General features: G+C 42.4%; 1 protein-coding gene across 1 annotated transcript in view; it reads right to left on the bottom strand.

Annotated features, from left to right (window-relative positions):
- The window catches only part of coro7 (coronin 7), a 101,063-nt gene that overhangs the window by 72,312 nt on the left and 2,396 nt on the right, over positions 1 to 26,355 (bottom strand). Inside the window, exons 4-7 of the mRNA XM_041062834.1 lie at positions 26,153 to 26,223; positions 25,373 to 25,559; positions 23,997 to 24,073; positions 19,794 to 19,844 (exon numbers count right to left, since the gene is read on the bottom strand). Coding sequence (XP_040918768.1) covers positions 19,794 to 19,844; positions 23,997 to 24,073; positions 25,373 to 25,559; positions 26,153 to 26,223 — 386 coding nt within the window. The remainder of the gene's footprint in view (positions 1 to 19,793; positions 19,845 to 23,996; positions 24,074 to 25,372; positions 25,560 to 26,152; positions 26,224 to 26,355) is intronic.

Genomic DNA, 26,355 nt, shown 5'->3' with positions numbered 1-26,355 from the left:
CTTAACACTCACAACTTCTCTACTGAGTGTGCCGCCTCATGCTCATGTCACTGTTAAATGGTCGCACACGACAAATTGTAAAAACAAATGGGGAGAACTGGAGCTGCCATGTTGCACCCTCGGGCACAAGGTAGGTTACACAGCCCTGAACTGTACAACCTCCTTTAACATATGACTACGTCCACTGAACACTTGCCAGAACTACAACTGAAGCTAACAGTTGGACAAACAGGGATGAACAGATAATATTAAATCCAGTTTGAGAAGCACATGTGTGAGTGGAGGGCAGCACACATATGGGCCCTATCAATTCTAACTCAAACCCCACTTCCTTTTTTCTCCTTTCTGACATCACTCTCGCCACACGCCCAGCCTGGTGGTTTGAAATTTGACAGATGAGAAGGAGAAATGGAGGGCCTGATTATTTAAATGTCTTTAAACTGGCTAAATCCAGCGTTTCATCGCTGCTTGCTTTTCCCAAACCCTCTCCAGGGGTGCTTCTTTCTCCAGTACATGTGGACAATGAATGACATACACATGTTAGTTTTCTGCAGGAACATGGAGGATGAGCGTGGTCACTTTTAGTCTGTGTAACTGCTGTTTGTTTTTTTGATTGCAATGTACAAGAATTTTAAAAGTTCACTCCCTTCCCCATGAGGGTGCAGTTATTGCATCTTATCTTATTAAACAAATGGAGATATGTAGAAATGACAGATTTTAGGATGAGTCATTTCTTGGTCAGCAACCACTTGGGGCAGTGACTAAGCATATGCAGCAGCTCAAAAATCATGTCCTCCTAGAAGCTACACAGTACGTGCACTAGTGTAACTAAACACTTTTACTAAGAAATAAAAAATACAGCATGTAATTCCCCCAAAACCATAAACGGTCACTTTTACATTTCTGTTTCTGCAAAAATGAAACAAATGAGACATAACATCTAAATGAGTGAGCTGTAGAGGGAGCTCTGGGGTGAGCCAGAATTCATGCTATGCTAAGCAAATCGCCTCCTGGCTCTATCACCGCTCTTAATGTGACAGTGGTACCAACTGTCTCGTCTAATTTTGGGGAAAAAAAAAAAAATGAACGCCAATTTTCAAAGCTATGCTAGACTGACTCACATATCTCTGTTCTGTACACAATGAGATGAAATGGATATAAATCTTGTGTAACTGTGGGTTGGATGGAAAACAAGTTATATTTCCCAAAATGTTAAGCAAAGACTTTTTTGCTAAATGTACAGCTTAGGCCAAAACTCCTGTGCTGGAACCATCCCTGTCAGTGAAGCAGAATGAGCTATAAATCGTCAGCAGTCAGTTGAATGTGTGCTTATTGGCCACACGGGTGGTTCAAACTGAATTTATTGTTCTCAGCAATGACTTGACATTGCTACATATGTTGAGAGCAAACGCCAACATCAAGTCACAGTTTTAAACGTGAAATTCTCAGATGTGCACTTCTGTACCTCTCTCAGGGATGATATGTCTTTGTCCATACCAGTGTTTCATCTGATACCATCTGTATGTTATAGAGATGTTTTCTGGCTCCTGGTGAGCTCCCAAATAGCTTTATACACTAAGAGGGATTAGCAAACACTCTACTGACCTGGCTCTCAAACACATTTCTAAAGTTAGGCAAGTTAAAGCAGTGACAGAGTTGATAATAATTCCTGGATTGAATAAACACTTAAGTCGTGATTGAGGATCATTTTTCAGCCAGCAGTCAGCCGGTATGCCTTGTGCAGGTAACTGAACTCACATTTGCCTTGATAAGTCCATGCAAGTGAGTCTGCTGAAAAATAGCCCAGATGAACAGGAGAGATCCAGTGTAAACTCAGACGTCCAAAAAAGCGATAGATCAGAAAAGAGCGGGGGGGGGGGGGGCGGGAGAAAGGCGAAAGCCAGCACATTATAAACAGACATGGCGAGAATTCATTGCCACTGGGCTGTTCATCACTAGCACCACTGGCTGATTTCCTTCCAGGGGCAAGACAATGCAGAACTGGCACTCTGACCAAACTAGGAACAAGTTGAGCGCAGACTATTTTAATCCGCTCAGGGTCTGTTTAACACTGGCGCTGCTTTTAGGAACAACATGTGGTGTGTGATTCATATTTTTGCAGGAGATTCCAGTTGTGTTCATATTACATGCAAGAGTAAACAGCACAAATTCTGCATCATCACTTTTTGCCATTTTCTGCTGAGGCACAGCTGTGCCTTGAGCTTAATGCTAACATCAACATGTTCACCATGATTATGCCAATATGCTGATGTTTAGCAGATATAATGTGTACCATGTTCACAAGCTAAGTTTAGCATATTACGATGCCAACATTTGTTGATTTGCCCTAAACACAAAGTCCAGCGGAGGCTGATGAGAATTTTGTGACTTTCGCAGGAAAAAAATGGGAGACTATTAGAATTCACTCTCAAAGGAACACGAATGTGACATTTCAGTTCAAATGACAACCTCATGGTGGTGCTGGAGAAAAAGTCATTAGGATTAATCCTCAGAGCAACGTGGATATGTGCACCAGACCGACATGCCAGTCCTAGAGCCATGCAAACAGAGTGGCTAAAAAGGCAATTAGGATTGTACACAAGCTTCACAAGGCACCCATATTTATCCTGCCTTTAGACCTGTTTATCAACTGGGGAGGACAAATTTCTCCTTCAGGAGATCAAAAAGGAGAATACTGAAAATACATCACCTTTCTGTGAACCATCTCTAGAGCAGACAGGCTCAGTTTTGCCATTACAGCATCCCTGAGGCTTTCACTACGGTGCCTGAGCCAGTAAGCTCCAGGGCTGAGGGCAAATAAACTGGCCTGACATCTCTCACGGCAGACGGTTATACATGCTCCATAGATCACACCGCCATGATGTCATCCTTCAACCGGATCTGAAGGCACGTGCAGCTCTGAGACTCTTAACAAAGATGTCATCAGGGCTTGGAAGCTGGAGTGATAGGAGTGCAACTGAGGATTAGGGGTTTGTGGAGGGCCCTCGCTTTCCCAATAAATAGTGTTTCAGCTTAAGGAAGCGTAACGCAGCCGACACAGAGCTATGCAAAACTACTAACACCCCGGGGCAGCCAGAGGACACAACATCTGGACCTTGTATGTGTGTATATAAATGTTGCCAAACAGTATCCCTCCACTGCAGTCATAAATTTAACTCATATCCCATTCACCTGGAGCCCTCCCTCCCCACGGCTGGACCTTACTGACATGCTACAAATCGATCATGGCGCACACACACACTTGAAAATGGGGAGAAAAGGAGAGGGGGAGAAAGAGACTGGGGAAAAAAAAGGAAAATAAGACAAATGTTTTCCTTAGCAGCAGAACAAAGGATCCGAGCTGATGGAATTCACACAGAAGGACAAAGAAGAGAGAAAAGGTTCATGACTTGACAAAATATGCAGAGGAGGTGTAAAGAATCAGTTACACCTGCTCGAATGACCGGATCGCATACACCATAAAGAAAGCAGAGGAAATGACATCACATCTGGGAAAAAAATATTACCAACACAGGTGTCTGCATCAAGACAAGAAAAAATATTTTCCAGACTGCTAAATAGTGAAAGATTAATAGCTACAAAGAGAGTGCTTAAAAAAAAGGGATCAAAGTGTCACTGGCTGTGATAACACTAATCAAACTCAAATGACAACAGACAGGATTTACACTCAGGTTAAACACTCCAGACACAGAAAAGTGCCAGTCAGCAGTCTAGCCAATTATGGTTTTATAGGTCCATTAAATATCCTCTCCCAATATAAACAAATAAGGATCACTCCATCTCCTTCTGTCCTTCTCCCTCAGCTATTTAACTTCTGACCTTCCAAAGATGGAGCACACATCTGTGTCACTCACGGAGAATGTTGATTCACCCACCGGGACAAATATCAGGTGTCTGTGTGCACATATGGGAACTATCACAGTCTCTGCATCTCCCTCCATCTTGCTCACTGACTCTCTTTCTGTCATTCCACCTCTCTGTGAATCAGCTCAGTAGGGGTGAGAGTATTTAACAATGAGTGCCAGTGATGCAGAAATTAATGTAGTGTGCAGGAAGATCAAGTGCTTATTTTCCTAACTTCATCCAGTCTTGTGAAACATTATAATAGCAGATCTTCCAGTCAGATAATATGTGTTTAGGTAAGTGTCAGTCAAATGCTGACACTTATCTAAACACTACTCTGAAATGTTCAAACTCACTTTTGCCTTCTGCATGTTTAGTCTGTGTTAAAAAAAATTGTAAAGTGTAAAACAACAAGCTGTGTTTGGGCAGAGCCAGGTTAGCTGTTTCCCCTGGTTCCAGTAATTATGCAAAGCTAAGCTAAGCAGCTGCTGGTGGTAGTTTCATATTTATCATACAGACATGAGAGTGGAATTGACTAACTCTTAGCCAATGCCACTATATAAAGCAAATAAGCTTATTTTTTTTTAAAGAGACTTTTCCTTTAAGAAACTGACTTATTTTGCCAGACTCAACTTTTAATGGTAAATATGTTATTCTGTATATTGTGTTCCTGCCTTATTGTGACTGAAGTTTATAGTAACAAGTAGTTTTTGTCCCTGCTGTCTAATAAACATCATTACACCATATACAGCCCTAGCTGTAGCCACTCATGCCTTCAACCTGCTCCTCATTTTCTCTCCCCTCCATCCTTCCACTCTCCTCACAGAATCATCTTTTTTTCCCTTTAATTTCCCCTCCTCTAATCAATAACGGTTGCCTTGTTGCTTTCATCACCCCTGAAACAGACTCCCTCTCAGTCTTTTCATCTATGGCTAATTAATCTTTTCCGCAATTACTGGGTTTTCTTCATCCTGTTCTTTCTTCATGGTCCATTTAAGTTGTGTTTCTGACTCAGGATTCACTTTCTTGAATGTGAACTCTGACTTTGCTGAAGCAGACGGGCTTCTAGAAATAGGACAGATGGGGGGGATAGAAGATGAAAATCAAACTAGCCATTTTATTCTTTCATTTCCTCTGCTGCTTACTGCCACTTTTTCTCCGTTAATTGGAACCATCCAACAGTTCACTCAATTCCCCAAAAAGTCCAGAAGCCACAAGCTCTTCTTTTTTTCCATACTTCTCCTTTCCCTGTGCTCTCCCTTCCTGAAGATGAAAATTAATGTGCAAGGTCAGAAGCTGGGCAGGGAGTGTAATCTAAGGGAATGACAACATGGAGTAAATCCTTAGGTGCAGCTGTAATAGCATGAATCTGAGAAGTGATCCCACTGACGTGTGAGGGCCATATATTTTGAACTCACTAGTCACAAAAGTGTCAGGTTATACAGTACATGCAATTTCCAAACAATTTTTTGTTACAAAATTAAAACACAAATACAAAATACAACCAATCTGTAACTTAAAGTTTTCAGCTGAGTACGTCTTCTACTGATCTACCTCTCAGACTGTTACTGCCACCATGCTTTTTTCATTCATTCGCCTTGCCTGCAGTCATTCTTTCCCCCCATCTCATTTCCTTTGTGTCAGCAAATGAGAAGCACTGTGCAGTAAAAACTAGCTGCAATGTGAGCCAGGGAGACAATGAGCACAGCTACGGGGCCAAGTCTACTCTGCAGACCCCAGGCAAGCAGGCTGCAGCCCCTGGGGAGGGTCCAGTGATACAAACTGGACTGATCCCCAGTTAAATATAGTATCCAACCAGAATGCGATATCCAGAAGTCTTCCCTGCACCGGTTGTCTGGATTTTCTTCTTTTCTATCCTTATACTCTTCTTCTTAGCCTTAATTGGAACAAGCGTGGAGGGATAAAGATAGGACAGAGAGATGGAAAGGGAATAAAGAGGTGAACAGTGAAAAAAGGGAAGTTTTACACACAAGGTACATCAATCTTACAGGGATCAGAGGGGGATTTCCTCAATTTCATCCCACACACTCCCTGATGCTACATGTTCTATGTATCACATATCCTATATTTCCTTGATTATAAGGTGGCAGGTACAATGCTGTCATGAATGTTGTTACAGTTTTACTTTGTGTTTCAGAAAAGACTGAAATCATAACAGATCAAATGACACCTGAGAGCTACACTTAAGCTATAAATAAAATCCTTATTTTTGCACATGACTTAGTTGGGCAGCAACTAACAATTGTTTTCATTATTGATTAATCTACAGATTATTGTCTTGATTGATCGATTAACTGTTCGGTCTATAAAGGTCACTTCATCTGATATTTTGTTCGTCCAACCAAAACCCATAGATATTTAGTTTGCTATCATGTAAGACTAAGAAAGGCAGCAAGTCTTTACATGTATGAACCTGAAACCAGAGAATTTTCACATTCACAACAATTATCACAATAGTTATCTATTCATTTTCTGTCAATCAACTACTTGATTAATCCACTAATCATTTCACCTCTAAAGCCAAAGCCAAAGCCTAAAGCATTTTAACAGTATCATGAATTAATCCCCTGTGTAAATAGTTACGCATTGCTGGCCAACAGTACAGAGAGCTGGCTCAGCCTCTGTGCTCCATTGAGACTTTTTGAGAGACTGATTGCCACCGACTGCCCGCCACAAAGACGTCACCCTGTGTTTTAAGAGGGCAGGAAAAAAATATCAGTCCCAGAAATCATTCTACCCAATGGAAAAATAAATCAAGAGGGCAAAAAGAGGCAGATGGAAAATGGGGGTTTAACAAGAGATCAATTCCCTTTTGTATAGCTGATGACAGAAGTTAAAAGAAGGAAAATGCTTGAGTGCAGGGAAGAAAAAGAAAAATGCAATGAAGAGAGCCACAGTACAGGTTAGAGAGGTGACCTGGGGCTGTACTGAGTATAAGATGTGTAGCTCGTCCAGGAGTGGCTAAAAATACAGGAAGGAAAATGGCGTTGTATGTACAAGTGCTCTAGTAGCCGGAGTGCAGGAGGCCCTGCTTTCTCACCGGTGTAGACTTTCAAGAGCTGGCACTATGTTACCATACCTCCGCTGCTGCTACACTCATTTGTTTGCTACAGTCTCTGTTCTATCATTAACATTTAAATTCATACACTTCCCAGATCACCTAAACGAAAAGGGCTAAAAACATGTAAAACAGGAGAGTGTGTATTTTGTTCTTTTTCAGTGTTTTGGGTACGTGAAGCATATGTTCAACACTTTGTGTATTTAAAATCCTGTCCAATTTAAATTTTCCCTGCCCTCTACAATGTAGTTACAATGATGAGCTATAGGTGTAAAGATACAGTATAAACCCTCTTTAGGACCCGTGCACACTTCAGAGGTTTGCCTAGTTGCAAGAAAAAGGAGCAGTCACAGTTCAAGTCTGTGTGTTACCCATATAGATATGACACACTTGGCAGTAGACTCATCTCAATTGTCAATCGTAAAGGAATCTTTTAAAAACAGGCCCTTCCGGGATGCACCAGGTGAGAATAATCCGTGGAAGCGAATGGCTGAAAAACAAACACTGCACTGTGCTGTATGTCCTGCCCATTGCAATTTGCTGGTGAAGAAGTAATTTTATCCAGCATGAGTATTTGTTGAGGAATCTTTGGGGCAGGTGTTTTAACCATTACCCCGCCTGAGCCAGTGTAGGTTACTTTTTATCCACAAACAATCATTTGCTCGAGAGAATGAGCCAAAGAATACTAGCTTTTTATTTTGCTTATTTTGGATGACAACGGACAGGGAGAGGCCATCTGTCTAAACAGAAATGATTGATGGGAGATACATTTTCAAAGCTCTCAACGCACCCACAAACAGGGCCAGCTAAACTAGTGGTGTAAAAATGGAATTACAGGAAGTAAATAATCCCTTAATCACATGGTGTTGCCTAATTTTATTAGCAAAGTCATGAATCCTGCATCAGGATGTCATAAAAATGTTTTCCAACCAGTCCTCATGAATGTTTTTGAAAGCTAGGTTTCGGGTGCAGTAAGGCAGACTTGCATTGTGATTTTTGGTCAAGGCTAGGCAAACCAATCAGTTAACTGCCATGAACTGAAGTGGTAGAAAGACTGTGATTATTGAGCCACGGTGCTAATTGGGCCGTGTGGCCACAGTCAGAGATCCAGCCAACCAACCGTGCCAGCCTGGGCTGTGGTCACCCCTCTCTGGGGCATGGGAGATAATAGATTGGACCCACTTGCACTGCACTTTTGGGGGAACTGGCACCAATTGCACTGTGCCTACTGGCAAGGGCCCCCTTCTGGGAAAACTACCCAAGGTCGCAAAGACTGGTCTTGGATCAGAACACCATAGAGAGCTGGTCGATTCCTGGAACTAACATGATTAACGGGACCACTGAATTTCCCAAATCTATATTTCAGTCCAAGAGAAGCACTAGAGAGCCAGAGGAGATTTCAAGTGCATGTTTGGTGATCTCCAGAGTTTTTGATGGTTATTGTGGTTGAGGTTCAAGCAATGAATATTCTAGAGATGCACTTAGTGGCTTGGTCCTTTAAATCCAACCAGAGATCCATGGGGCAGGACAAGGCACAGATGACAGAGGAAAGAATGATGCTGCTGACGACAGCAAGAACTCTGATACCCGGGGCTGATGAGGATCTGTAGACCAGACCAGCTCCGTAAAAACAAGGAGATGCAGACAGGGTGTATTAGACACAGCAGGAGCACACAACACACATCTGCTCATGCTCACACTACTGGAGACACCATGAAGCCCCTCAATCCCTATGGCCTGACCCAGTCCTTCAATGCTGGCTGTCATTTATGGCTCTTTCATAGCTGGCAACAGATACAGTTGGCTGGTTTTACCCCCTCCCTGAAACCACATCACAGAGGCTTCACATCTTCAAAGTACCCCCACACATTTGTATGGAAGCACGAATTGTGCAAAGTGGGATACGCTCAGGAGGCACATGTGTGCGAGGCATGTCATGTTCATGTCTTTTGCGTATAATCATGGAATCCTTTACTCTGTGTAAATACTGGGGGCTATTCCTTTGTTTTACAATCCTTTCTTAATCTGCTATTTGTTTGCTGAAATCAAAGTGTGATATAGGACCTTTCTGAGTGAACTTCAAGGACTTGAGAAATCATTTATAGTAAAGATAAATTCCACATGGAGGAAAAACAAGTTTGATATGATTATAATTACAGCAGCAGGTGTTAGCCTAAAGGGACATAAACATGCAATGAGATAATTCAAATGTGCAACATGCTAGCCAGCGCAGAGCCTTTCATCCTTTACACACCAGGTATCATTTCAATGCCCACAGCCCGAGTGTTGACCCCTGACATACTGTATGTGCAGCAGCAAAGCATGGTGACAGCTTGATTAATTGCCTCATCTACACAATGTTAACAAACAGCTCAATCTCCTGCCGCTGCACACACCACTCTGCAGAGAATTCCCAACTATGGCAGGCCCTCCGATGTTAACTTTACTCCAACACTCAACAGCTCCACTTAGGGTGAACTTCTATTTAGCTCTTGCATGAAACCACAAATTGTAGCAGAACCTGTTGTCTTAAGAAGCTCAATTAGTAAAAGATGACATAAGCTAGCTTTTGTTGGAAAAGGATGTGGCATTTATAAGACATGTGTGAGCCAGATACCAGGGCCCCCTATGCTCAACTGTTTCCCCTGTTAGGAGCTCATTATGTTATAGAACGCTGCTCATTTTCTTCAGCCTCTGAGAAGAAAAACATTCAGCACCAATGCAGGTATGCGCACCTGTGTCCCATTCTCATAACCTGTGGTAAACGGCAGCTGCACTGAGCAACGGTGCATTCTTCTAAAATAACTCCTGAGAGACACTACGGGGGAAATGTTTTCATGGGGCTGTCTAAATTGAAACTTTGAGTCTTTGTATTCTGCAGCTTCCACCACTGTTTATGCTGAGTTGTATTAAAACAAGGATCTTCAGAATGCCCCTTCACTTTGAAACCACAGTGTATTTACTTCAGGATTCACAGAATACAAGGCAGAATTACAAATATGTAAATTAGTACTGAATCTGACTGACTAATTCTGAGTCAGGTCACTCAGTTGTGGTCAGTTAATTGAGATTGTGTAATATGGAAAAATATTCAAGGTGGCAGAACAAATTAGACAAATTAAACAAAAAGAGTGATCAATTATTAAACTGTACTTAACCTCATTTCATACTCATTTGTTATGACAATCATATCAGTGATGCTCCCACTTACATTCTCCCATTCAGATTCCACCAGTGATTTATGGATAGAATTTGTTCGATTTTAGGTAAAACAACACTTTTTTGTTATTTAACGCGAACTGTTCTGCTATTTTGCCAATTGCATCTAATTATATAATCACCATATAAACCATTTTATTTTTTCACAGTATAATGAGTTTGACCTTACATTCAACAAGGGTACTGCAGAGAATTGGATTAAAGTTTTGAAAACTACAAAGTGTTTTGGCTATTCCTAAGAATTACAGTTGCCAAAGACTGCTGAAATAATGGAAACCAGCTAACCACCAGTATGATTAAGCTAGTATAGGAAACACACACTTGAAGCACACAGTCTGTCCTGGATAACTGAAATAGAACCAGTGTTTGGTCAAACTAAGGTCAGCAAGCGTAGCCATGCATGGGGCCCATACTGCACTTCGTCTCTATGAGAGGTTGGTCTCAGCTGTGTCATGGGTCTCGTTCTCACTCTGTAATTTGAGGCCTACTGTATATGGATGTATATGTAGATCTCTTCTGACAAAATAATAGCTCACCTTCTGCTTCACAGGCAAGTCTGATTCACTGTGAAGATCTGTAAGCCTATGATTGTTGCAACATATTTATAATAGTGTATGTCACTATATGCACATAGCATTACATCCTGTGTGTATTCAACTAACTATGATGACCACAGAGGTCTGGTGAATACAACCCCACCCGTTCCATGCTCTTAGGACAAACATCAATTGACAGACAAACCCTGCCTGCTGCCTTCAGCCATTTGCATGCCCACGAAACCACAAATAAATCTCAGTAATTGATCTTCCGTAAAACAACATAAGGTACAGAAGATCCACAACACAGCAATTCACACCTCGTTTTGCTGTTCTGGCTGTGAAAAGACCAAAAAAGATTGAATTCTCCTGGCTCTTGTAATACCTCCAGGGGCGACAGACTTTGGCCAAGTTTAAAGCAAAGACAGAGAGTCAATTTGCTGTTTTAAATAAAAAGGATAAGCTAAGCAAAACAGTGCAGGCTGTGATTAAAGCCATATTGTAGTTCCTGAGAGGGGAAGCAAAGATAAAGAGGACAAACTGAGGTGAAGTCACATGGGAGCTGTAAGATGCTGAAACTGTGCTGATGTCAATGTTATGATTCATTTCTTATATCAATCAAGAGGCTTTCTCTCCTGTCCCATTCAACAACAATGACAAAAACTTGCCAAAATCCAAAAACAAGTTATTCCCATGTGACCTCATTTCATTTACCCACGAACAACGATTATGTTGTGATTGAATCTTTCCTCTTAACTTCATTTTTCAACTTCTCATCCCTAAATGAGAGAGAGAAATATCAGAAAGATTCAGGCAACATATGACTGACAGCTGAAGAAGACACTAATTCTCATGACAATGAATCTTCCCTCTCATGATGCAGCAGGAGAAAGAGCTAATCATAATCCATTTTTGGCTCCAGGTGTCACCCACATGTGTGCATAGGGCCTTAATTAGTTGGAAACTAAGAGTCCCAGAGCACCAAGCGCACTAATGAGGCCTCCGCTCACAAACAACACACACATGTGAGCAAAGAGCTCTGTTGCTGCCAGCTGGCAACCACTCCTACCTCTTTCCTCCAAAAAAAATACTTCAGCGCCACCCCCAGAGCACACACCACCACAAACACTTGCGCGCGCGCACACACACACACACACACAAAGACAAACCCTGTTCATTAGTTGAAGCAGCCAAAACCCTTTCAAGCTTCAAATCCCCATCCCTGGACTTCTTGACCCTCTCAGTTCCTTATCCTCCCGCAACCAGAGTGACCAACATTCATTAAGCCATCATTCTCTTTATACCCAGACAGACCAAAACTTTACATGATATCAGACAAAACCCAAGGCAAGATTATTTCTTTAATTACAAAGAAAATACACACAGAGAGGAGCTAAGTCATAAAAACTAAACACTGATGGATCAATCGTAATTGAGACAGACTCCATCCAGTTCAGTGAATGGATAATCCAGATTTTATGCCAGCGTTTTGCTGAGCTGTCCAGGACAGCAAAAATCCTGCCTCCTCATTAGGAAAGACTCCTGTCAGCCCTGCCAGATTCCCTCAAACTTTAACTAACACTGGCAGTGGAGCAGCCAGTAACACAGGGAGCTGAAAGATGGAGAGGGAAAGGAGAAGTACAGGAGGAGGGCACAACATCTGGGCTGAATTAACCACTGGCCATTACGAGGTCCCGATCCCGGCAGGGTCCAATGGTGAAAGATACAGGCACAAAGCACCGTGCATGGAGGTGATTGGGAAAGAGGGTGAGTATACAGAGAGAGACAGACCGCAGGAGTAAAGACAGATGGGTGAGAAAAGTTAGTTCTGAACAAAAACAAAACAGATCTGCAAAAATGATCTCATCTGAGGTACGTCATACGGCATGAATAAATGCATTTTGATGTATCATAAGAAGTTGTGCTGAAATATCAAGCCAAGCTCTGACAACATAAAGGTAAATTTCTATCAGCCCTGAGAAGGTCAGAAGTCACAGGGACTGCAGTGGGCAGACGGGGGTCAGCCTGGCAGCTTGACCTTGGCATAATTAAAGACATGTTTCTTGCCAGGTGTCTTTCCTCAGTATCATGACTGGAGATCTCCACAGCCAGTGGAGGAAGTGAGTGCATCATGGTGTTGCTATGATGAAAATAAAAACAAAAATACGTCTCCCAGTCATCACTGTCAATATTTGCAAAGTTAGTTTATGTGTTATCTTGTACTGCTGTGTTAAATTGTGCGCTTCATTCCGTCGCACATTCACTGGGGAGGCAAAAATGTTATGAGGAAAATGCTGCTGTGTGTACAGAGGAATATTTCTGCTATGACATGTTTACATGTGGAAAGAGAAATGTTGAACACACATTTAGAAGTATGTTTAACAGCCACACCACATATGCAGGAACAGTGCATGACATACTGACCATTAAATCACGTTATCACAAATGGTCTTGTTGCAGCCAAAGCATGGTCGCAGATATTATGTATACAGAAGAATAGTTTATAAAATACGGAAGCATTTTTGGCTTGGCTTTAGGTAAAATTATGCAGCTTGTGTCTCTGGAATTTGGAGCTCAGTGTTGAGTAAGCCTGTGACATATTCTTGGAATAAGCTCCTGTTCTTTATAGACATTTTATTTCACATTTCACAATGTTGACTGCGGATCCCTGTGGTGTTAGTATTAGACATTCTCCAAACTCTAAACAAGCTTCGTTCTGCGGGAAGTATCAAAATCTCATTCTCTGGCAAATGCTGATGTTCTGTGAGAAGAAATCATTTGTTGGTACAAAAGGGATACCAGGCATTTTTGAAACTAAGAAAAGAATTTGCACATCTGTATTGACATCTGATGCACATTTTATCTGATACTCCTTTGAACCTTGAAGAATAGATTTGTTGTCAACCTCCCACTTGACAACCTGGGGCTCAAAGCTCAGACACGACTTCGATCAAGATGACCCGAATGATTTTTGAAGAATATTTTGATGCATTTTAATAATAATACAAGAATAACTAAAATTTACAACAATATATTTGCCAGTATTGTTTCCAAATAATATAAACCAATAAAATCCAGAAGGACGTCTCAGAAATTTGGTTATGAAATACATTTGTTTTGGTAAGTACATGTCTGAGGCAGGATATTTAACAGCTAAATATCAATCACATTACTGAAGATGACCTGTACTTCACTGGAAATTAGACCATCATAGATTATTACAGATAATAATGTATAGAACGCAAATAAAACAAAAATATATTAAACTTGAAGTAATAATACGAAACTCAATCTGCTGATGAGAATCTTATGACATGGCTGAAAGCTCAAGAACAGCTACTAAATGGACTTTGAGTTGAGATTGTTTTGCATCTTTGCCAAGATACCAATACCACCATTATATGTCGTAATGTCAACTGATAATATCACCCCTTTCAATATATCAGCTGTGTTATAACACAGATATCACAAAGCTAAAATCTACAGGAAAGTGACAGCTGTCCAAGAAGGAGAAAACATACTAGACGTAGTTTAGTTCAGCTTCTCCCTCACTTCTTGTAAATGGAGATACACAAGAGAAGATGAGCTTAAGTAACAGCATCAAAGCAACGGAATATAGAGGCACAAACACCAAAATTAAGTTCCTCCATTTCACGTCATCTCTCCAAATGTTTCTCCTTCATAGCTCTCCCTCAGGGTTTACATCTGTGATACAAACTAAACCCCTCTGCTCCAGTCAAAGAGCTTCATTGTGCTGCCTGCCAGAGTCCACACACACACACACGCTAAGCTCACCGTGCCCGCTGGTAGTTTATTCTGCCTGTAACGAGAAATCTGAGCATGTACACACACTTACACTCGCCCCCAACTTCCCAATCACACACACACACTTTTCCAATTATTCAAAGACACATAGACAACACAGATGTACAAAGTGTAGTTTATTATGTCTGTAATGAGAAATCCAAGTATGCACACACACACACACACACACACACACACACACACACACACCTAACAGGGAGTTCAGTCTATGTAATTTATGGCAGGATATAAAAGATGGTATGAGTGGCTGCTCGCAGCCACCTATAGCAGTGAAACCGCTGTGCTTTTCCTTGGCCCTGCCCAGCGTTCCCTCCTCAAGTCCAAACCCATTCCAACCCGTGGTCCTCTCTAATTTCACCCAAAGCAGCAGAAGCTTGAGCTGAAAAAGAGGAATCTGGCCCCCAAGTCCAGCAAACTATTCCCTTTTCCTGTCTCCCTCCTCTTCCAGCGACCACAGATCGACAGCTCTACGGCCAGCACTGGCCCAAAACTATGAGGGGTATTTTCAGCACTGTAATTTGAAGCACACATGGTATACACACAGACACACACTCATATGCAGAACCACACACTCAGCAAATACACAGACATTGGGGATAGATCAAAAGACAACAATAAGACAGAAGAGAGGAAAGGAGACACAAATGCCCATACAGGCACGCGTCCTCAGATCCATAAAACACCTCAACCCACTGGGACCGGGTCAGTGTGCTGGGTCTGAGGAGTCGTGTAGCTCAGTACAGGAAAGCAGGGTGGAGGCCTAACTACACAAAGATGTGAAAGAAACTCATCTGAAAACAAGAGGCCAGTGTAGGGATGTTATGGTAGGGAGGGCAGAACCCAGTATAGCAAAGAGAGTAAAAAAAACACCAACTTTAATGCTACGTATAATGTTTATCTTTAGTACTCGATGATTCACCACTTTGTTATCCTTACACAGAGTGTAAGTTAGAGGTTTTGGGTCAATTTTAATTATCTGAAAAACTTCACACACTAGTAATTCATGTTAATAACACTGCAAACTACAGTTTCCCTCACAGGGCCTTTAACAAGTGTTTTAACAAGCTTTTAGTCACAGTGACCTAAGCTTGTGATTGATTAAATATTTAAAATCTATTTGTGATTCTTAAGCCAAGAGATATGTTGGGCAAAACAGAACAAAACAAAATTCAAATCTGAAAGTCAATCTGCCTTTCAGTGGTGGGACAAGGAGCAAAAAAGATGCCACATGTACGGACACACACACTTTCCCCAACTGTGCCAACTACCTAAATACAACCGTCTTTTTGCTTGTGCACATACATACACACACACAATGATTACAGATGCAGTATATACTACTCCTCCTGTCCAAGACCTTAATTACCCTGCGCAGTCTTATTTCCCATAAATACAGAGAGAGCAGGGCTGTAATTAGGGCCTATATTTACCCCACCTGGCTAGGGGAGAACCCAGTTCAGTGCTGGCCACAGGGATGAGCCAGCCCCACTTGACTACGCTGCCATGGGTGGAACCAGGACACCAGGGGACACAGGAGCTGTGCCCTTGCTCATGGGATGAGATGTGGTACATGTAGGTACTCCTCACCAAATAAGATGAGTTAAAATACATCCAAGTTTATCAGCCGGCAGCTGTTCTAAAACGAACCACAAACTCTAAATACCTGTGGTAGACTGGGACAAAATTCATGATTACCAATTGAAAGCACAAGTTCTGATATTTCACTTCTATAAAAAAAAAAATGGGGAACTGGCAAACAGTGCACCATTCTTCATTTATCTGGTATTGAATAACAAAATGTCCTCTGTTGTAGTTCAAGTGCAATATCTACCAGTGATTGATAACCACCAAAATGCAAATACGTGATAAATAGGATGTGGTTACAAGGCATTTCCAGGCTTTATGGGTGGAAGAGCCTCGCCAAAACAATCAGACAACTGATTTTGGTTAGCTACAAATAATAAGCTAGTTGTGTCCAACAAATTTGGACAAAAGAGAGCTGCTGTCTTGACAGCCTCCAGAGAAGCTTTTGAAAAGTAACAGGTCTATTTGACCAATTAGGATGTGTTCAGTGTTAGAAAGTACAATATTAGGGGCTGAGTTGTGTGCGTCCAACCATTTTTCTAACTTTCCAAAACTGACAATCCGACATTTACTTCACACAGTGATTGGCCAGTTGTACAGAGGTGAGAAAGGAGTCAAGGAACCCCTCTCTCGAGCTCTTGTTTTTTCATTTGTTACACAACTTAGAGCTGAGAACAACTGAGAACAACTGAGTGCTGTGAATGTTTTCTTGGGGAGTTTGTGTGAAAACATGCGCCATTAACCCCTTTTTTCAACAATAACACATCATCCCCATTTCAGAGTGGCCAAAGTGGCCACAGCATAAATTGGGCATCACGTCAATAGCTAACAAAGGGGATGCATATCTTTGTCAAAAGCACAGGTGATACTAAATCAGTGCATTACATTTCACTCTGTTTGTGTCCTAAATTCAAACTCTTTCCACCTCAAAATAAGAGAAAATTACACTTCACTCTGCTCTACAGCATTCGTGAGATATCATTCCCAAGAAATCTTTTCGGAGTTGTGGCTTCTCTTGATGAGGACAACTGACTGGCTCTCGTGCAAGAGGCCAAACAGACCTCCCAGTGAGGTTACAATTTCAAATAGTTTGGACACTTCTCTGCCCCTCTCTGTTTACTTTGCGGCCACGCTGGCCTTTCCCTGGCATCAGAGCACATCTACAACAACAAACTGATCAAGATACAAAGCGGAGAAAGTGCTAGAATGTGCCCTCACATCAGGCACAAACAACGTGGAATCTCCTTTAAACCGCATATACAACGCAAAAACGTTGTGTTATGTTTTATGGTGTTGAAGATTGCTTTGCGGGTCCATGTAGAAATTACAGCTTCACACTCTACTTTGCATCCAAATTACTGCCCTCATCATGTTTGAGTGTGTTTAAGATTCATCGCCCGCACCCTTTAAACCCTCCTTCAGCAGATGGGGTGTTAATAGGAGTGGCGGTGGCTCTCCCATTCTCCAGAGAGAGGGAGTCACACATCTGAAAGCTGTCAGGGTGAGGCTCTGCCCACTCTGCTCTCAGAGGACTCCAAACTGAAGCCTCCCACGGCAGGACCTAGTGTATTTGAGAGACATAGGAAGGAAGGACAAGAAAGAAAGAGAACACAAAACCAAAAAAAAGGAAGAACAACCCTCTAATAACTTTGATCTGAGTCCTAACTCTTCTTTGGTTTGAGGTGGTGAAGCCATGTGCGGAGTGGAGAGGAGGGCAGTGTGCTGACTCAGGCTTCTGCACTCCTTGGTCCTCCTCTCCGTGGCAGTGAGACCAGGATTAATGAGCAAGTGGGGAAGAAAAAGAGAAAAAGAAAAAACACTGAGAAGCTTAGAAACTATAGTAGACTTGGCCATACACAAGTAAATGAACTATTCAGATCGCTTATTTTAGTAAAAGCAGAAATAAAACTTTGTAAAAATATAAGTAAGTGTTAAGTGAAAGTGTAACGTCACATAGAACTGAAATACTCAAGTAAAATACAAGTACAGTACCTTTAAAGTGTACTTAAGTAGGCTACAGAAGTTGAGTAAAAGTACTTAGTTGCATGCCACCACAAGTGGCCCAGGAATTGGGAACCACTGGTCTAAAGCAAATGTCACATAAACCCAAACTTAAAACATATTCCTGATTTCAAATCTGCCTTAAGACCTTTGTCATATCTATATTCCCTGTTTTCCCACATACAGCCTGTTGCTCATCACTGCCAACTATCTAATGCAGTCAAAAATGCCGTAGACTTGGCTGGAATGTCCCAGCCGCACATCCCTGCCACCAGTAACCACTGGGCTCTCACTGAAGACGCCATTTCAGACATACAGACAACCCAATACTGATGCAATCTAAACTAATGAGGCCCTTTGGTTGTACAAAGTGATTTAAATGCAACTTCAGTGCAATTTTATTTGAATTACTTCAAGTCATTTGTTAAAGAAAGTACATGGAGCAGCCAAGGACCTGGAATTGTATTTATTCAGGCAATCTGGAGCACTGTCGAAAAGCTGTGCTTAACGGCCGCATTGCATGTGTAGTGAGAAAGAGACATAAAGAAAATTCAGATTGGAATAGCTGAAAAGCAGTACGTTAAAAGCACCTCAACACTGATACACCTGATGTAAACATCCAGGTTCAAACGCTGGAGAGGACCCAGCCGACTCAGCTCGTGTTACTAAAGCAAACACAGGCACACATGCACCGCACTCGCACTCTATTCTGTAAAAGGCATGCAGCTGTAAGTGTGCCACAAAGAAAATAATCCACATGTACCTTTTTCTCTGCTGGCTCCCTGCCTGTCAGAGCCAATGACATCACATACCTCTGAAACAGTACGCCTTTCACGAAGATGTCACAAGTTTCAAAACGCATACAGAACAACACATGGGGGAGCATATACACAGACAAAGAGTCTACACATGTACACAGATGTATGAACAGAGAAATATGCAGTCATCCTGCCTCTCACTTCCATGATGTGCCTTCCAGGTATTTCTGAGATCCAATATTTAATCTGCTGCAGCATGTAGTGTTTTTGCAGGATTCCTTGTATTTACAAATGAGAGAGCCCAAGGCCTGAGGCAGGCCGCGCATCTCAGTAATTAAAACACCCTGGGAGGTCCACCGCTGAAATGTGTGAGAATACTTGCTCTACACTGACCGGTCTCTCACAACACTCACCACCTCTCATCTTCATCTTCCCTCAACATACAAATGTTCTACCACTCCACTTTCTCATTGCTGCTGGCTTTGACAGAGTCCTTTTGGCTCAGGCCTGGTTGTCGCTGGTGAGAGATTCCCAATAAGGGGGGAAAAAAAAAAGGAGTGGTGTGAGTGGAGAGGTTCATGGTCGCACCAGTTTAGTGTGGGATGGGTACCCGTGGGAAGAGGAGAGCAGCAACTGCATCCATAAATCAGCAGTAGATGAATCACTGAGAGTGGCCAGTGGTGAGCTCTCTGGGTTAATGTCAACATGTTTATCACTAGATGTAGTGTGGAAAAAAAAAAATCAGCTTACAGTAAATGGCAGCAGAGAGACGGGGACCAAACGTATTTTTACTCATATTTACCATATCCTAAATAGTTTTATATCAAAAAAAATGTCTGTAGAAAATAAAGGATTTATTTCCTTGTTTTATAAGAGCAGATATTAGGTGTTTTGGCTGTGTGGTGAAAGCTTTATAAGAGGACTTACTTGAACAGGTGTCAGCTGGGCTCTGGGGTCAAACACTCGCAACATCTTGTCCTACACAGACAAAGAGAGAGAAGAAACTTTACTGAACTGAAGAAAGCTGGAAATGATTCATATTATGAATTATGATACAGGATATAGCGTTATGAGTTCAGACAGCGTTAAGCTGTCTGAACTGTCAAAGCTGTCAAAGCTGTCTGAAGCTGTCAAAAACCTTTTGTTTTAAATCAAATCTATGCTGGTTAGTTGGCAACATGCTTTCTTCTCATTCTTCAGGGCTAAAGTATATGGACAGAATGTGAAGTTAAGTAATAATAACATGTGAGGGGTGTGAGGCACTTTGTGGTTTACTGTGAATTTTTCCTTTGAGATGAGTGTAAATATGATGTGCAAAGCAAATCAGAGAACAAATGTGAGGTCAAGATTTGAGGTTCACAGAAAAAGAAAGGGGGGAAAAGAACGAGGGCCTCCTAAATCTGCTATAATTATTTCATAGAAACTGAAATATGAAAGCTAAATATTGAAAACATTAGAGTCCCTCTACCTTATTATAATTCAGATAAAGATCAACACAAACTCTCTGAAGTTTCCTAATTTATCAGTGCGATCACACTGATTCATTGTGACCTCTCCACGGCCTTGTGTGCCTTGACCCCGGCCAGCCCAAACACGCATTCGGCATCAATCACAGCAGCCAATCAGAGAGGTACCTTCATGACTGAGAGGAAATGGGGCCTAATGGGATCAGGCTGTGACCGGGACATGCGTGTCTGCAGCCATGTCAGTCAATACCACTGTGTGACTGTGATCACAGCAGCAGACTGACATACGCAGCTGATAGCAGGTAATAAGTAAAAAGGTTTAGACTAAACCACGCACATACTTAACAAGCGTATGTCAAAGGGAATCATGAGGCTGACAGTGACACAGTCAAACACACACACGCAGCTCGACACTATGCTACATTTGGCATTAGACAACATAAATATAGCTTTTTATACTATCAGGTTGAATCCAGCATTGAAGCAAATGATCAGTGTGGACTTCAGCTTCTCTTCACTCTGGTCCTCTCAGCAGTCAAGAGGGGGATTTATTTGCTATTTATTAGCTTGAATAGCAAACATGGATTTTTCCTAATGTGTTGTTTCTTCCTCTGCCTCCCTCTATCACTGTGTGTGTGTGTGTGTGTGTGTGTGTGTGTGTGTGTGTGTGTGTGTGTGTGTGTGTGTGTGTGTGTGTGTGTGTGTGTGTGTGTGTGTGTAGCCCACCCACGAATATGATGCCCCAGGGCCATGTCTTCAGGCCTCTGTGACCTGGGTGTAAGCCAAAGGCTCAGAAAGCAGTGTGGGAACACACACACACACATACACACACACACACACACACACACACACTCTCACACACAGATAGGTTTTCCTACCACATGACCTATGAATAAGAGCCCACCTGTTGCGAAAATGCCAAATTATGACTAAAACCACCTCTGACCTAAAGCATTCTCTGAGTGTAACAGCATCAGACAAACACATAAATTCTCATATTACAGAAGCTGGAGACGGCACATTTTGGAATTCTTCTTCATAAAAATGACAAAAGTTATTGGATTTGATTGTAAAAAGAAATGGTGAATAGTTTTCTGTCGATCGACTGGTTGTGGCTTCTCTTGATGAGGACAACTGACTGGCTCTCATGCAAGAGAATAATTAATCAACTAATCATTGCAAATCAACAGCCAACCATCTTCTGTATATGCAATCCTATTCCAGCTGAATCGGCACATCATCGTCAGTATTGTCGTGCAGACAACAACAGTTGAGAGAAGAAACTATCTGGTTGTGCAAACACATAAATGAAGGGTCGCTCATGTACAGATGTGTCCACCAAGCAACCACACCAACACACTCAAACAAGCAAACACACTCTCTAAAGCCTATGACAATAACCCACATAAACACACACACCACCTAAACTCATAAATGCACAGATGGAGGGCAGTGTGTGTGTGTGTGTGTGTGTGTGTGTGTATGTCTGTGCTGAGAGAGCAGCTGTTTAATCAAAGTGAGGGCGCCATTGTCAAGCTGCTGTTAATGAGTTTTCACTGCTTGTCTGCTGTACACAACATTCACATGTATGTAAACACACACAGTCGCTGGGAATCTTCAACCAGGGGTGCTCTCTTCGTTCATCAAACACACTGTGCTGCCACTGATCTCCTACGGTTACCAGTGTCAAACCCTGCTGTGATCATCAATTTAAGACTGCAGGATGCCTTTATCCATTATTGCATCTCACTGTTCACACCCTGAGAAATACTGCATGGAGCCCAGTTATAATGTGACTTTGAGATTAAAGGTGGACCCTCAACCATAAATCCAGCGACACCTCATTTCTAAACAGCACACCACCCAGGCCCGTCTATCATTCAGATAAACACAAGCTTTCCTCCATCCCGGCTCGCACTACCTGTGGATTTCCCGTCCCTACACTGAATGGCGCCTTTCTCCCTCCAAGTGTGTCATAAATATACATCTCTCTAGGTCCAAACGAGGCCTGTCATGATTCCTGCTCTTTGGGGTGGTGGTCTCCCCTTCATCTTCCCCCACCCCAGCCTTGTGCCCCAATGTTTACCCTATGGGAAGGCCCGGGGATTGGACCCACATGTTGGCAGGCCCTATTTGCTTTAATAAGCTGGATTGGAGAGATTGAAAGGGGTCTTTTGGGTTAAATGACACCAGAGCCCAACAGGGTAAGAGCTTCGGAGGCCCCTGGCTCTGATCTTGGCTCACATTTCCCCATGCTCCCTTTCTTTTCAGGTGCCCTGTTCTTTCAGGCTGCACTGAGGCTGATGGTAGCTCTGGTGAGGATGATTATCCTGTCAAAGTAGATGTCATGATTTAGACGTAGCCTGTGATGGGTGGAGTAATTTGTTACTTGTCAGAGCAAAGACAAACAAGGGGGGTTGGCCTGACAATCATACCTGTTAATTACGCACATGTGGTACATGTCTGTGTCAAAGTTTATTCTGTCTCAGACACAAGTTAACTCATCGTGCATTATCTAAAGTATACACCAAGAGCCTCTGTCTCATTTTCACATCAATCAGTCTTTGTGTGGTTTCAAAAAAGGATGCACATACATAGAGAATTTGACTCTAGTACACAATCTGAGAATTAAAACACTAGAAAAAAAAATGAATTATGTCAACCTCCGTTGATGAAAACGCCTCCAGCTTTTCCTATAAACCAATTATATTCATGAAACTGTCCGACCTCAACCCATAAAACCCTTCTTTCCCTGCTCCGTACTCTTAAACCCATACCACCTCCCTCCTTCCTCCTCCTACACAAAATATTAACAACCTAATGGAAAGCCCTTCAAGCTCAAGCTCTGTGATTATTTCCTGATGACACAGATGAGAACGGGGCCATATGGGTGAATAAAAACCCAGGGAGACTTTCTCTCCTCTTAGTTATTTTCCGTATGCCATATAACTACTGTACATGTCAAAGGAATTACAGCCTTCAGTTCCTGATAAGACTTAAACTTGCCTCGGGTTAAGTTAGGGTTCAAAGGGGCATACAAGGCTGTTTACTGGGCAATAGAGGGTTAGAGGTCAGGTGGGGTTAAGACTAAACAAAAGCCATGACAGATTTATCCATCACATGCAGGTGTGTGCCCTTATTAGCACCTTAATTGCCAAGTTACTACAGTTTCCAGTCTGATGAGGAAAATCTCCACAGGCCCTCTAACAACTGTGGCCAAGATTTCTTTAACTGCTTTGTCATCACTATTACCATACTAAAAACAAACTGGCTATTACGTCTTTTACATCATAGGGCTTTCCAGGTTTGTTCTTTAGTTCCAGTAAAGAACTGCTCACTAATTCCTAATCCAATGTGTGATGTGATCCCCACCCTTTTTTATGAGCATCACCCCTGTTGACATTTTAATGAAATAAACCCCACATACTGAGATAAGGAGTTGCAGTGTCCAATGTGAGGCATGCTGTACTGAATGTGAGCCACTGGCGGCATCTAGTGATCACACACTGCAACTACAGCAATAAAACCTGGATCCATACCGCAATGAGGTTGGTGAGGGAATAAAACAAGACACAGCTTTCACTTTATCACGCTTTAAAAATAAAAGGTGAAGTCATGAAGATCATTGCAATATATCTGGTGCAGTGTGAGCTGTGAGCCTCACCTTGCAGGAGGAAGCCAGCAGGGAGCCGTCCTGTTTCCAGCTCAGACTCTGCAACTGGTCACTGTGCTGCTCCAGAACTGCAGACACACACACATCAAAATTAGAGAAGTGAGAGGAGGAAAGGACTAGAGAGACTGTGCTCATGTTAGACAGGAACAAAAAAAAAAAGGTAAAAGAAAGTTGAAACCATGATAATACAAACAATGAACACAAAATGACTTCACATACACCAGAGGTGTCTGCAGTTTTTTGTTCCAACCAGCACACCAGACTTGAATCATTTAATCAACTGATATCAGTCTTCTGACAGCCGATTGGTCAAACTGTGTGCTCTTCATTGGTTGGATCAAAAACCTGCAGCCACACAGCCCTTTGTGGAACAGCTTGGACACCTCTGACGTACACAGACAAGACAAAGAACATGGATATACAACACCTGAGGGGTCACTGCAGGAAAAATGCAGGGAGGAGATGAAGCCATAAATCAAGCATACAAAACTCAGAAAACACAGAATAACACACTAACATGGGGATGATTTACACCGAAGAATGGCTCACGTGGCTTTACAGTTTAGGCATATGAGAGAAATTATGAGCGTGACACGTATTAGCTTGCAGTGCCATAAGTGAGCACAGCACAGCTTGTGTGAATTGTCCAGTTTCACCATGACACCAAACAGATGGAAAGAGATGAGAAGCGCACTTGTTAAGACAGCTACGCACAAAGTGATGTGACATGAGTTTAACGGCAGAGGAAAAAAACGGAACCCAAACACATACTAATTCAAATATAGATTTGTATCATTCAGCTCTTGTTCCTTAACCACATATGAATGAGGAATAAGTGTGATGAAAGACAGTGTGTGTTGGGGGGTACAGCTCATGAAAAGTTGGATCAGCAGTGAGCAGCAGCAGCCAGGCCAGCTGTCATGGGATGGGGGTGGGGGGTGGGGGGGGGGGGCGCAGTGTTTGTGGGGGTCGGGTGAGGCCAGAAGATAGTGATAATATCCTGAGGCCAGTCTGGGGAGACCGGAACCAGGACTGCAAACCAAAACATTACCTCTGCTGCTCCGGCACTTAGACAGAGCCACAGGGCTGTAAAACGTAGGCAGTGTCAGTCAGACAGTCCCCAACGGAAAAAAAGAAACCAACCACTTCACTCCACTTCAAATATATATTAATGTTGCACATAAACAGGCCACAACAAAACTTGAAGACTAATTGACAGAGACTGAAATGTTAAATGTAACAGACAGTGCAGGATGTACGACAAAGACTTTGACAAAGTAATTTTCTTGTGATGTGTGCTTTAATTTGAACTGTGCGCACAAACAAATGTGAGTGCATGCGCAGCTCACGTTGACAGCTGTAGCTACCTGCTAACGGTGCATCTTGGCGGCTGGTGTCCCAAATCAGAGCTGACTTAGGAGTCCCGACAGCCAGCAAGCCAGAGGAGGTGGGGTGGAAGTGTACCAGCTCCAGCCTACCCTGACCTGGACGCAGGGTCAGCTCTGGACTAGTGGGCTGTTCCAGCTCTGGATCACACAAATGCCACAGCTTCACCTGTATACACAGAGAGGGAAATAAATAAAATAATATCAAATAATGGGTGGCAGGGTCAGTTCCACTTTATCACAGCTTACAATTCAAAAATTAAATCTTCTGCATCCAACCAGAAAAAAACGTCTTGTTTCCCAAGTGTGTGCATTCACCCTGTTTCAATCTAATTTCACTTGCTCAGCACCACCCAGCCGGTGAAAGAATATGACCTGTTGGCAAAAGATAAGAGGGGTGAAAGTGAGCTGCAGATGCTGGGCACTGCAGACCACTCCAGCATGTGTGTGGCAATAGTTGTGTGTCTACACAGGTCTCTGAGGTAAACCAAGCTGCTGAGTCTGAAGATGCAGGCTCCACACTCAGCAGATTCCAGTAAGCCAGGTCACCTGTGGCTGAGGATAATGTGCTGAGAAGGGGAAGTCTTCAAAAGGTTTAAAAAGCAAAAACCATGCCAGGAACAGCAAAACCTCAGAGGACGGAAAGTGCGCTTCATTGTAAGTATACAGCAACAAATTAAAGAAAGACCGAGGCAAAAAAAAGAGAAAAGGCAAGAAGGATCAAATGAAAGACAAAAAAAGAGACGGCACTGAAGAGCTCACCGTTTCATCCCCAGAGCATGTTGCCAGGAGACTCTCATCAAAAGGAGAAAAGTCCATATCAGTCACTAGATCTGACAGAGAGAGGAAGAAAAACAAATGGAAAATAAAAAATTACAAATCTGTCACAGCTGTCTACATTCATTTCATTTCTGAGTAAAGGTATTTGCATTTCTCATCTGATTCGTTTATTAAAGAGAACACAG

This window comes from Toxotes jaculatrix, chromosome 18 (genome assembly GCF_017976425.1).
Source record: "Toxotes jaculatrix isolate fToxJac2 chromosome 18, fToxJac2.pri, whole genome shotgun sequence".
Taxonomy (NCBI): Eukaryota; Metazoa; Chordata; class Actinopteri; family Toxotidae; genus Toxotes; species Toxotes jaculatrix.
The sequence above is the reverse complement of the archived record's forward strand: the minus strand, read 5'-3'. Positions and strand labels throughout refer to the sequence as shown.